This window comes from Danio rerio, chromosome 25, assembly GCF_049306965.1.
Source record: "Danio rerio strain Tuebingen ecotype United States chromosome 25, GRCz12tu, whole genome shotgun sequence".
Taxonomy (NCBI): Eukaryota; Metazoa; Chordata; class Actinopteri; order Cypriniformes; family Danionidae; genus Danio; species Danio rerio.
Genome location: NC_133200.1, coordinates 24,318,490 through 24,331,460, shown reverse-complemented (window position 1 = coordinate 24,331,460; position 12,971 = coordinate 24,318,490). Strand labels below are relative to the sequence as shown.

General features: G+C 42.2%; 1 protein-coding gene across 1 annotated transcript in view; it reads right to left on the bottom strand.

Annotated features, from left to right (window-relative positions):
- Positions 1-9,987, bottom strand: part of ptprjb.1 (protein tyrosine phosphatase receptor type Jb, tandem duplicate 1) — a 180,342-nt gene extending 170,355 nt beyond the window's left edge. Inside the window, exons 1-13 of the mRNA XM_073943145.1 lie at positions 7,587-9,987; positions 7,458-7,505; positions 7,310-7,354; positions 7,060-7,116; positions 6,925-6,972; positions 6,789-6,842; positions 5,144-5,188; positions 5,002-5,058; positions 4,867-4,920; positions 4,619-4,675; positions 4,429-4,485; positions 693-752; positions 316-372 (exon numbers count right to left, since the gene is read on the bottom strand). Of these exons, the coding sequence (XP_073799246.1) occupies positions 316-372; positions 693-752; positions 4,429-4,485; positions 4,619-4,675; positions 4,867-4,920; positions 5,002-5,058; positions 5,144-5,188; positions 6,789-6,842; positions 6,925-6,972; positions 7,060-7,116; positions 7,310-7,354; positions 7,458-7,505; positions 7,587-7,638 (691 nt within the window). The 5' untranslated portion in view covers positions 7,639-9,987. The remainder of the gene's footprint in view (positions 1-315; positions 373-692; positions 753-4,428; positions 4,486-4,618; positions 4,676-4,866; positions 4,921-5,001; positions 5,059-5,143; positions 5,189-6,788; positions 6,843-6,924; positions 6,973-7,059; positions 7,117-7,309; positions 7,355-7,457; positions 7,506-7,586) is intronic.
- Between the last annotated feature and the right edge of the window lie 2,984 nt (positions 9,988-12,971).

The window sequence follows — 12,971 nt, the reverse complement described above, 5'->3', positions numbered from 1 at the left end:
ATGCAACCTCCACACAGAAACGCCAACTGAGCCAAGGCTCGAACCAGTTACCCAGCGACCCTCTTGCTGTAAGGCGACAGCACTACTTACTGTATCACTGCGTCACCAATATTTTTATATTTTCACATTAAAATGTTCACACAATAGTCCATTTAATAAAATAACTGACTTGAAGGAGCTGATGTTGGAGACACAGTTGATAAATAGTTTGTTGTGGCAGAGGCTGCTGGGACATTTTAATGAAAAATTTATTACAGTTTCCACCACAACACCATCACAACAGTACTCGGACAACTTTTCATTTATGTTTCTTACTTGTAGGTTCTGCTGTTTGAGACTCAGTTGTAGAAGAGCTTGTACCAGCAGGAGATGCTGAAATTTTTAGATGCATTAAAAAAAATATATATTTTTTTTAAGTAAAGAACATTATATAGCATGACATGTACTGAAATAAATATTAATGGAATGTGACTTCAACTGTAAACAAACACAGTTTTATCATTCCAGTTAAAATGCTGTAAACGCAATAACATTGCCAATTGCTAGAACTGTAAAATTACAACATATGAATTAAAGTTTGAGAATGCATCTTATATTTCTTTATTTATTAAATTGAAAATTAAGTCAGAACAAGAGCATAAGAGTGTTTAGACAAAATGTTCACACAATAGTCCATGAATAAAAATACTCACTTGAAGGAGTTGTGGATGTTTGAGTCTCAGTTGAAGGAGTGTTTGTTGTGGCATAGGCTGCTGAGACAATTTGATAAAAAAAAATTAGAAATACTTTCCTTATATTTGTTGACATGTTTACAGAAACATTTTTGCATACAAAGAAATTCTTTGCAAGAAAAGCTTTGACACACTTTATAATATAAATACATAAACACAGCAGTGTTCGCACAACTGCACATATTTATTCTAGGTTCTTGTCATGTTTACCAGTGAACAAACCACCAGATGTCGCTGGTAAACCCTCAGTCATGAAACTACAAATCTGCCAGTTAATGGACTTCAACTTCATACATGCTCTTCGCCCACACACCTGCTTTCTCATTTAGCTTGATTCACATTCACACCTGAGGACTTTCAGAGACTGATTACACACAGTATTTAAGCAGCACACACACTCATTCACATTGCCGAGTCTTGTTTATCTGTAAGGTGACATTACAACGCGTTATCCTGGTCTTGTTTTCCCGTGTTTTGTTCTTAGCCCTGTTTATCCTTGTCATCCTGTTTAGCCGCCTGCCTTACGACCTATTGCCTGTTTACTGACTACGATTCTGGATTTTCTACATATATCTGTTTGCTCCCGTAGTGACCACTGCTTGCCTGACTGTGAATAAAACCTGCATATTGGATCCTACCCTCTGTTGTTGGTGTCACTCCCCGGCGTTACAGAAGACTCGGCCACAAAATGGATCCAGCAGGAATTCAACTCATGCGTCTTCGTCAGGGAGATCACCCCATCGAAGAATACGTGGAGGACTTTATTCAGGTAGCCCACCTTACAGCTTTGGACAATTTGTGCCAGATGATATTTTTCCATGGCGGGTTATCTGAACCTCTGTATTCATGTATACCACTGTACGAACCCCACTGGACATTGGAAAAATACATTGATCTTGCACTGCAAATGAGTGGGTCTCCCTTCACTGTTGGCAAGGTGGAGGACACCCCTAAATATTTTTTGGGGGGGGGCAAAGGACAGCAAGACCCGCTGGCAACGGGGCTTGCTGCTCATTCCACCACCACACACACAGCTCAGAAAATGGCCGCATCTAGTCCTCCAGCTCACAAGATGGCCGACTCCAGTCCTCCAGCTCACAAGATGGCCGACTCCAGTCCTCCAGCTCACAAGATGGCCGACTCCAGTCCTCCAGCTCACAAGATGGCCGACTCCAGTCCTCCAGCTCACAAGATGGCCGACTCCAGTCCTCCAGCTCACAAGATGGCCGACTCCAGTCCTTCAGCTCACAAGATGGCCGACTCCAGTCCTCCAGCTCACAAGATGGCCGACTCCAGTCCTCCAGCTCACAAGATGGCCGACTCCAGTCCTCCAGCTCACAATGTGGTCACAACCAGCCCTCCAACTCACAATGTGGTAAACGCCAATCTGCCACTAGCTCACAAGATGGTTTCCTGTTCCTTGTCCGTTCCTGCCATAGTTCCTGTTCTAGTTCCTGAAATGCCATCAACTGAGCCCCTAGAATGGCCTCCACCACCTGAGTTGCCAGAGCTGCCACCGCCAGAGCTGCCACCGCCAGAGCTGCCACCGCCAGAGCTGCCACCGCCAGAGCTGCCACCGCCAGAGCTGCCAGACCCTCCAGAGCTGCCAGACCCTCCAGAGCTGCCAGACCCTCCAGAGCTGCCAGACCCTCCAGAGCTGCCAGACCCTCCAGAGCTGCCAGACCCTCCAGAGCTGCCAGACCCTCCAGAGCTGCCAGACCCTCCAGAGCTGCCAGACCCTCCAGAGCTGCCAGACCCTCCAGAGCTGCCAGACCCTCCAGAGCTGCCAGACCCTCCAGAGCTGCCAGACCCTCCAGAGCTGCCAGACCCTCCAGAGCTGCCAGACCCTCCAGAGCTGCCAGACCCTCCAGAGCTGCCAGACCCTCCAGAGCTGCCAGACCCTCCAGAGCTGCCAGACCCTCCAGAGCTGCCAGACCCTCCAGAGCTGCCAGACCCTCCAGAGCTGCCAGACCCTCCAGAGCTACCAAAGCTGCCAGATCCTCCAGAACTGCCAGTGCCGCTGCCGCCAGAGCTGCCAGAGCCACCGCCACCTGAACCTCCAGAATGGCCGCCGCCTCCTGAGCTCGCTGAATGGCCGCCGCCTCCTGAGCTCGCTGAATGGCCGCCGCCTCCTGAGCTCGCTGAATGGCCGCCGCCGCCTGAGCTCCCTGAATGGCCGCCGCCTGAGCTTCCTGAATGGCCGCCGCCGCCTAAGCTTCCTGAATGGCCGCCGCCTCCTGAGCTTCCTGAATGGCCGCCGCCTCCTGAGCTTCCTGAATGGCCGCCGCCTCCTGAGCTTCCTGAATGGCCGCCGCTTCCTGAATGGCCGCCGCTTCCTGAATGGCCGCCGCCTCCTGAGCTTCCTGAATGGCCGCCGCTTCCTGAATGGCCGCCGCCTCCTGAGCTTCCTGAATGGCCGCCGCCTCCTGAGCTTCCTGAACGGCCGCCGCCTCCTGAACTCCCTGAACGGCCGCCGCCTCCTGAACTCCCTGAACGGCCGCCGCCTCCTGAACTCCCTGAACGGCCGCCGCCTCCTGAACTCCCTGAACGGCCGCCGCCTCCTGAACTCCCTGAACGGCCGCCGCCTCCTGAACTCCCTGAACGGCCGCCGCCGCCTGAACTCCCTGAACGGCCGCCGCCGCCTGAACTCCCTGAACGGCCGCCGCCTCCTAAGCTTCCTCAATGGTCGCAGCCTCATGCTCCAGGCCCTCCGCAGTTCCACGCTCCAGGCCCTCCGCAGTTCCACGCTCCAGGCCCTCCGCAGCTCCACGCTCCAGGCCCTCCGCAGCTCCACGCTCCGGGTCCTCCGCAGCTCCACGCTCCGGGTCCTCCGCAGCTCCACGCTCCAGGCCCTCCGCAGCTCCACGCTCCAGGCCCTCCGCAGCTCCACGCTCCAGGCCCTCCGCAGCTCCACGCTCTAGGTACGCCCCCGCTGCATGGTCCTGGCCCTCCATCCCTCCCCCAGTTCCGCCTCCGCTCCACCTCCCGCCTGAACAGTATTAGGAGTGTCTGGAAGCCACTCCTTAGAGGGGGGGCTCTGTCATGTTTACCAGTGAACAAACCACCAGATGTCGCTGGTAAACCCTCAGTCATGAAACTACAAATCTGCCAGTTAATGGACTTCAACTTCATACATGCTCTTCGCCCACACACCTGCTTTCTCATTTAGCTTGATTCACATTCACACCTGAGGACTTTCAGAGACTGATTACACACAGTATTTAAGCAGCACACACACTCATTCACATTGCCGAGTCTTGTTTATCTGTAAGGTGACATTACAACGCGTTATCCTGGTCTTGTTTTCCCGTGTTTTGTTCTTAGCCCTGTTTATCCTTGTCATCCTGTTTAGCCGCCTGCCTTACGACCTATTGCCTGTTTACTGACTACGATTCTGGATTGTCTACATATATCTGTTTGCTCCCGTATTGACCACTGCTTGCCTGACTGTGAATAAAACCTGCATATTGGATCCTACCCTCTGTTGTTGGTGTCACTCCCCGGCGTTACAGTTCTACAGTTTGAGGTTTAGTTGTAGAAGAGCTTGTGCTGACAGGGGGTGCTAAACAATTTAGATATATTAAAAATAGAAACAATTTTGCACAAAATCACAGAAATTATCTTTAGAAACAACTCTAAATAAGCTGGACCTGTAATTAAAATGTTCACACCATAATCCATGAAATAAAACACTCACTTGAAGGAGCTGATGTTGTAGACACTGTTGATGGAGGGTTAGTTGTAGCTGAGGCTGCTGGGACATTTTAATGAAAATAAATGGCATTTTCACGATATTAATACGATAATAATAAGATAATAAGATAATAATAAGTTACATTTTTCACAAAAAAACAGTATTCAAAAAGCTAAAAATCTATATTACATACTTGTAGGTCCAACTGTTTGAATCTCAGTTGTAGAAGAGCTTGTACTGGCAGGAGATGCTGAAATATTTACAAATTTATTTAAAAATGAACAGATATTCACAAGTGAGTAGTGCCCTTACAAAAATAGCATATATAGACAGTCCTAATATAAATACAGTAGAATTCCAACACTTCTACTAAAACTGGAAATATACCTTTAGTTTCCTAATTAAAATGTTCACACAATAGTCCATGAATAAAAAACTCACTTGAAGGAGCTGATGTTGAAGACTCGGTTGATGGAGAGTTTGTTGTAGCAGATGCTGCTGGGACATTTTGAGGGAAAACTGAGTTACGGTTTCCATCACAACTGTAGTCAGATAGATTTTACATGTATTACTTACTTGTAGGTTCTGCTGTTTGAGACTCAGTTGTAGAAGAGCTTGTACTGGCAGGAGATGCTGAAATATTTAATGCATTAAAAATATGTAAAAACCTTACAGAAATAGTTGTCTTCAGACAACTGTGAATATACATATGACTTACTTGTAGGGTTTGCTGTTGTAGAAAAGTTTGTAATGGCAGTGATTGCTGAAATATTTAGGTAATATATTAGAAAATAAAAACTTGATTTTGAGTAGTACAGAAATGCTTAAAAATATACTTTTGCAGTTGTACTGTAAATGTTGTAAAATTTCTACTGCAAAAAAATGTTAGAATAGAATATGACTTCAAATATAACTGCTTCAATACATAAGTAAAATAGAATTGTTCAACTCTCAATAGAAAGAAAATCAGCCATTGTCTTGCTTAAATGTCCACGCTGGTTTCATCTTCATCATCTGGGGCCTCATGTATCAACACTGCGTACGCACAAAAACTTTGCGTACGCCAGGTTTCACACTCACATTTGGATTTACTAAAGATGAAATTAACAGAAGAATGTGTGTTGGTCCACGCCAACTTCATGTGTGGCGTACATGTATTTCTTGTGTGTGTTTGTTTTATTGCCATTGGTGACTCCTAGAGGCAATTATGTTAAATTGCACACTATAAATTATTGCACCAAAACATGTGAAAAACAATTGCTATTAATTTATTATTAACAAAATAAGTTAATTGACATAATTTTTTTTCACAAATTATGTGATTTAGAGCATATAACATATAAAGCGTACACAACCCTTAGTCTATTGCAGTGTTGGCCTTAAGAGAAGACATTGACAATGGTCGAATCCGAAGGGAATGCATTTTTTAGGGATCACAGTGATTTTCTGGCCCACAATGATGACTGGCTTATAAGTCGTTTCAGATTTCCAAGAGCTATCCTCTTGGACATCTGTGTTGAGTTTGGTCCAAATTTGGAAAGAGAGACAGCGAGGAAGCTGTGGCATTGTGTGCGATGGGTGGCGTTTTGGTGAGTGATGTATTTAAAGATATTATTCCAGCTAAGATTTAATTTAATTTAATTTAATTTAATTTAATTTAATTTAATTTAATTTAATTTAATTTAATTTAATTTTATTTTATTTTATTTTATTTTATTGTAATTCTTTAACTGCATATCAGGAGACCATGGTTATTCATTAAAGACGAGGCTGTTAACCCCCCTCAACAACCCACAAAGTGTCCAGGAGCGCAGATACAATGATGCCCATTCTCGCACTCGGTCAGTTGTAAAACGGGCAATTAGGCAGCTGAAAGGCTAGTGGCGCCACCTTGATAAGAGCAAAGGGGTGCTGCTATACCACCATAACAAAGCGTTCCTCTGACACATCTATGTCTCCCACAGACACGGATACTACTCCAGACAGTAAAGTGTAGCCCACAATTGAGGCAACTCTCTCCTCAAAGAGTGTTAGTTCAGTATCCCATTTACAGCTTTGTCCATACGCATAGTTTTAGTATTAATTCAACGCTAGTCTTTGAACATAAGGCCCCTGGTTATGTAGGTGTTGGGACTGAAGCAGCTAATATTCATTTACACTGACGAGGGGAAAGGTTGCTGAATAACTACTGAGAGATGCCACTGCTGTCTGAGCTTTCCATGGCTTTTTACATTTCACTTGCTTCATGTACTCAACATTTTTCCTGTGTCATTTCATTTTTGTACACCTCTAAAAAAGCTGGATATTTTTTGGTTTCCACATTAAAATGTTGACACAAAAGTCAACAACAATTAAAAACTCACATGAAGGAGCTGATGTTGGAGACACAGTTGATGGAGAGTTTGTTGGGGAACTGGCTGCTGGGACATTTTTATAGATAATAGAGTTACAGTTTTCATCACATCAGTATTCAGACAGATTTACATATATATTACTTACTTGTAGGTTCCGCTGTTATAGACTCAGTTATAGAAGAGCTTGAACTGGCTGAAATATTTAGACGCATTTAAAAAAATATAGAAAAATATAAACAATAAAATGCTTACACAATAGTCCATGAATAAAAATACTCACTTAAAAGAGTTGTAGATGTTTGAGTCTCGGTTGAAGGAGTGTTTCTTTTAGCAGAGGCTGCCGAGACATTTTGATAAAAAAAAAAAAAAAAACAGAATTACATTTGCCTTTAATTTGTTGACATGTTTATAGTTTTTTTTTTTTTTTTTTTTTTTTTTGCATACAGAGGCATTCTGCTGTGCAAATATTACCAATATTTTATAATAAAAACACAAACACAACAGCGTCCAGACAAATATATATTCCTTACTTGTAGGTTCTGCTGTTTGAGACTCGCTTGTACTGGCAGGAGATGCTGAAATATTTGTTGTATTAAAAATATAAACAATTTTGCACAAAATTGCAGAAATTGTATTGAAACATGTGTAGAACTCCAATAGTCCGATAGTAAAACTCACTTGAATGAGTTAATGTTGGAGACACAGTTGATGTTGTGGCAGATGCTGCTGGGAATATTTGTTGAAAAAAAAATAATTACAGTTAGCACCACAACAGTGTTCAGAGAACAGTACATATACAATACTTACTTGTAGGTTCTGCTGTTTGAGACTCAGTTGTAGAGCTTATACTTGTAGGCATTGCTGAAATAAATGACACTTAATTTAAGTAGCACAGGAATTCTTGAAAAGACAATATTGCACAAAATCACAAAAAATAGACATGTCTTATTTAGCAACAACATCAACAAATAAGACCAGCATAATAAAACCATAGCATAACACAACATAATAAACTTATGCTTTATCAAATTATTTATCCTAGAGACAAATAAGCCATATACCCTAATATAACTATGATGTTTAACAGTCTGCATATGACACAAATATAATCCTGCACCAGTGTCAAAACATATTCTCCTATTCACACATACTGTCATATTTTGTTGCTGTGCTAAGATGAAACACATTTTAGACTCCTCAATTTGAAAATCTGATTCATTACAGCAAAAACTGATAAATAACTAAAAATACAGAGGTCAATTTGACTGAATATTGACTGCCTTATTTCAAGATTTCTATATCTATATATGGGTTTAGACAACTGTACAAATGGAGTTTATGACTTACTTGGAACTGTTGTTTGAGTTGCAGAAGAGCTTGCATTGGTAGGTTGTGCTGAAATAGTTAGATCTATTAAAATTGTGAAATTCAGATGAACATCTTTCGGCGAAGGAGGTCAAAAATGTAAAAATTGAAAATGGTGGATAGCATTGTTCAAAGAAATGCATTTTTCAGCACTTGACTCAAAGAAAAAAGGAATCTTATTCCTAGAGTTGTAAAGTTTCAGGGCTTGTTCTTGTTCTATGCACAAACTGTTTTTTTTTTTTTTTTGTAATTTACAGTACATCGCCATTTGAGAGACATATTTTAAAAAATAAATAAATAAAATGTAACTGTCTGTATTAAAAAAAATGAGAAAAAACTGGGGGCTCTATTTTAACGATCTAGGAGCAAAGTCTAAAGCGAAAGGCGCAAAAGCATTAAGGGCAAGTTCGAATCCACTTTTGCTATTTCAAGGATGGAAGAATATGCTCTGCGCTCTAGCACATGGTCTAACAGGGTTGTGATTATTCTCTTAATGAGTTATGGGTGTGTTTTGAGTATAACATGCATTAAACAAATCAGAGTCTCATCTCCTATTCCCTTTGAAGTCAGATGCATCGCACCTTGGGACATTTGCTATTTACATGGTGGACTTTGTAAGCAGAATAACTGAATGCTTCACTAGCAAGAAAACAGTTAAACAGACTATTTGCAGTGCGAGAATAAAGAATGAGCCTCCTCTAATTGGCCTCTTTACTTTCTCTTTCTCTTTACTTTTACTCTTTACTCCGTTACTTTCTTGGATAACGAAACTGTGTTGTTAACACTCCACTGAGGACATCCGTTAGCCTACATATTTAATTTTGTTTGTTAAGCGCAAATATTTGTTTCAAAACTATTTCTAAATTTAGTTCTAATTTCCAGCAAATGAAAAATTAACAATAATAATGAAATGTGGTCAAAAAACTAAGTAACATCCAAACACGTCCTATTCTTATGCCAAATATAGTGATGCATACGTCTCCTGACAGGTGGACAAATCTAAACTTCTTTTTATTCAAACAAATATAAATATGCATTTAATACATAATACTGCTAATGATAATAACATTATACAAATGTAAATTGTTATGAATAAACTGAATAAAGGCATGGAGTCATAAAGAAGGCATTTAGGTAGTGATTTTATATTTATGTAAAAAAGAATTTTTCTAACATTTTAATCCTTTAATTTTTTTGTATCATTTAGATACAAAAAGATATTTGTGTATTGTTGTACATTCTGTGTGTATTAAGCAATGTGTACCGTTTGAACCCACATAGATGCATAACCAATGCGCTAGACTTTAGACAAGGTTTTAGATGGTCAATGGCGCAGTCTATTTCAGCTTTTCAAAATAGCAACATATCATGAATAGATATGTCAAGGGTGTCCAAACTTGGTCCTGGAGGGCTAGTGTCCTGCTTAATTTAGCTCCAATTTGCTTCAACACACCTGACACAAAGTTTCTATTATATCTAGTTGGATCTTGATTTGCTGGTTTAGGTGTGTTTGATTAGGGTTGGAGCTAAACTCTCCTCGACACCGGCCCTCCAGAACCACATTTGGACACTCCTGTCATATACGATCATCTAATGTGAAGAGTCAGTAAGGTGGGGGCATTGGTTGGTTGCTACACACGGCCCCCTAAATTGCCAAGGCTCTATGCCCTCTGCTCCCACTTTCCCTTCATTAGCGACACCCTGGTCTGTAGATCCGTGTTTCCAACCCTGTTCCTGAAGGCACACCAACAGTACAAATTTCAACCTCTTCTTAATCAAATACACCTGAATTCACTCATCAGAACATAAGAAGACACACTAAAACCTAAAGTTAATGGGTCAGATAAGGGAGACTTCCAAAATATCTACTGTTGGTGGGCCTCCAGGATTAGGAAACATTAATTCATTTTCGGCTTAGTCCCATATTTATCAGTGGTTGCACATCGCACTTTTCCAGCATATGTTTTATGCAGCAGATGCCCATCTAGCCACAACCCAGTACTGGGAAACACCCATGCACACTCGCATTCACACACACGCTCATACACTACAGCCAATTTTAGGGTTGGGAAACAATGCTGTAGATAATCCAGTCCCAGAGCAAAAACTGCTGTATACTGCTGTACTAAGAGATGGCACCATGATTCAAACTATTATACCATATGTAAGCACACTCTAGTTGTTCTTTCACGTTCGGTTCTATCACGGTCCTCACATTCCCGCTGTGTGCGAAATCGCATACTTCCATACTATGGGAGCTGAATAGTAGCCTATGTCCATATCTATATCACCCCGCAGCCCAAGACTGGTTATTTACTGAAGCTAAGCAGAGCTGATCATGGTTAGTACCTGGATGGAAGACCACATGGGAAAACTAGGTTGCTGTTGGAAGTTGTGTTAGTGAGGCCAGCAGGGGGTGCTCAACCTGCAGTCTGTGTGAGTCCTAATACCCCGGGAAAGTGAAGAGGACACTGTACTGTCAGTGAGCGCCGTCTTTCGAATGAGATGTTAAACCGTTGTCCTGACTCTCTGTGGTCATAAAATCCCATGCCACTTTTCATAAAGAGTTGGGGTTTAACCCCGGTGTCCTAGCCAAATTTCCTTCATCAGCCTCTACCATCCAATCATCCCCATCCACCGAATTGGCTGTATCACTGTCTCTCCACTCAACCAATAGCTGGTGTGTGGTAAGCGCACTGGCGCCTTTGTCCTGTGGCTGCCGTCGCGTAAACTGGTGATGGTGTGGAGACCCCCTTAATATTGTGAAGCATTTTGGGTATATGGCCATACACATTTAATGCGCTTTATAAATAAATATACATTACATTACATGTCCGATGCATAGTATTCAAAAAACGGTATGCAAGAAATACTTGAATGACCTAATACCTCTGACGAGATTCTGAAGTGGGCTTGGGATGGTTGCTTCATGCTTTTGTGTTTTGTTTCATGTTTGATGTGAGCACATGGCTTTGTTTTGTGCTCTCTATTGTCTAACCCCTCCAATCTAGTTATCTTATTTGTTTTAATTCAGTTCACATGTTTCTTTCTTGATTTTTCTTGATGTTCTTTCCCAATTCATCATTCTTGTATTCATGTATCCTTTTGATCCCTGTTCTGTTTTTCCAGCCCAGACAAGTAAAGTTTTATTTTTCAGTTAATGTTTTACCCCCTCTCTGTAGTTTTTGTTGGTTTTTGTTGTTCTTTATCATTAAATAAAACCAAAAAAATTTTATTTCTGCACTCGAGTCCTTGCCTCTTTCCTTACTCAATCATTGCCAATACAAACAAGTAAGGACTCAGAAAACAAAATAGGTGTCCACGTTTCTTCTCCTTTAAACATAAAATGCTTTATATTGTCCAGGAAATTGCAGCTAGGAGAAACAGATGTCAGAAACTTTGCTTATGACTTCCTTGCTGTGGTGGATGGCCTGGACTATCAGGACAACATGGGCCTAGAGAAAGCCTTTTGGACCTGCTTCACAGCCTCCCTGAGCCTCGAGGTGATGGAAAGGCTGGGTCACCTGCTGTTTTTTGCACATTGTGTACTACCTCCACTACCTCAGCATGAACAACTGCTGTCAGTGAGGGCACCAGAACTCTGATGACCTGGAAATGTTGAAGGTGGAGGAAGATCAGGTCTGCCTCACCAGTAACCCTTCCAGAGATGGAGGAGAAAGCTGCAGTTTTCCTATGACCTTCCTGAGGCAACCAAGTGCATTGCAGTGCCACGGAGTTGGCTAGCTATGTTCTCATAAGCGGAGGAAAGGGAAAGCTTTCAGGCTCCATCAGTGTCAGCTCCAGCCCTTGAATGTGACTTAAGTTGGCTCAAAGCTCCATGCCCTATCGGCTCTAGTCAGGACTACAGCTCTACCAGTTCCTTCCTTGCATCCAGCCCTGCCTGTCCCATTAAAGATTCCTTCCCTGATTGCTCTTATCCTCATTGGATTGTCCTTCCTGGTCCTCCCTGGTCTGTCCCTGCTGTTTGTCCTTGGATTGTACACCCTGACTCCACCCTGCCAGGATTCCTGAACCTCTGAATCTTCATTGGATGGTCCACCCTGCTCCTCTATGGCCTTCAATAAGGAACCTAGACTTCCCTGGGTCGTTGTGGTCAGTCTCTGTGTCCTGCCCTTTCTTTGCTCTGCTACTTTGTTCTTGCTTATTCTTGTTTTGGTGGTAGAGTTTAGATCAGTGGTCACCAACCCTGTTCCCGGAGAGCTACCTTCCTGCAGAATTTAGCTCCAACCCTGATGAAACAACCTGAACCAATTAATTAAAACCTGAAGCAGCAATTGATAATTACAGACAGGTGTGTTTGGTCAGGGTTGGGTTGGATCTGACAGAGCACTTGATAATTAAAGAAATGTGCGCTTGAGCACTGTTGCAGCTGAACTCTGAAGGAAGGTAGATCTCCAGGAACAGGATTGAACATCCCTGGTCTAGCCCCTCCCATTTTGTTATCAAATTTGTCTTAATTCAGTTCAACTGTTTCTTTCTTCTATTTTCTTCCTTCATAGCTTCCTTAAGTTTGTTGTTTTGTGCCAGTTTGTCATTGTAATCTTGTATGTTTGCTCCTGTCTTGTCTTGCCAGTCCAAGTTTTATTTTCAGGTAATGTTTTTTTCTTGGGGTTGTTTTTGTTAGTTTTTGTTTCTCTGTTATTAAATAAAATATATTTTTTGTTTCTGCACTTGAGTGTTCGCCTCCTCCCTCACCCAATTCTTGAAAATTACCTTGATAAATAAAGACACTTTTATTTTGACACTCTTAACATCTTCATGTCCATCTACAGTATGTACATCTGCTTGTGTTTCCAGTTAAGCCCC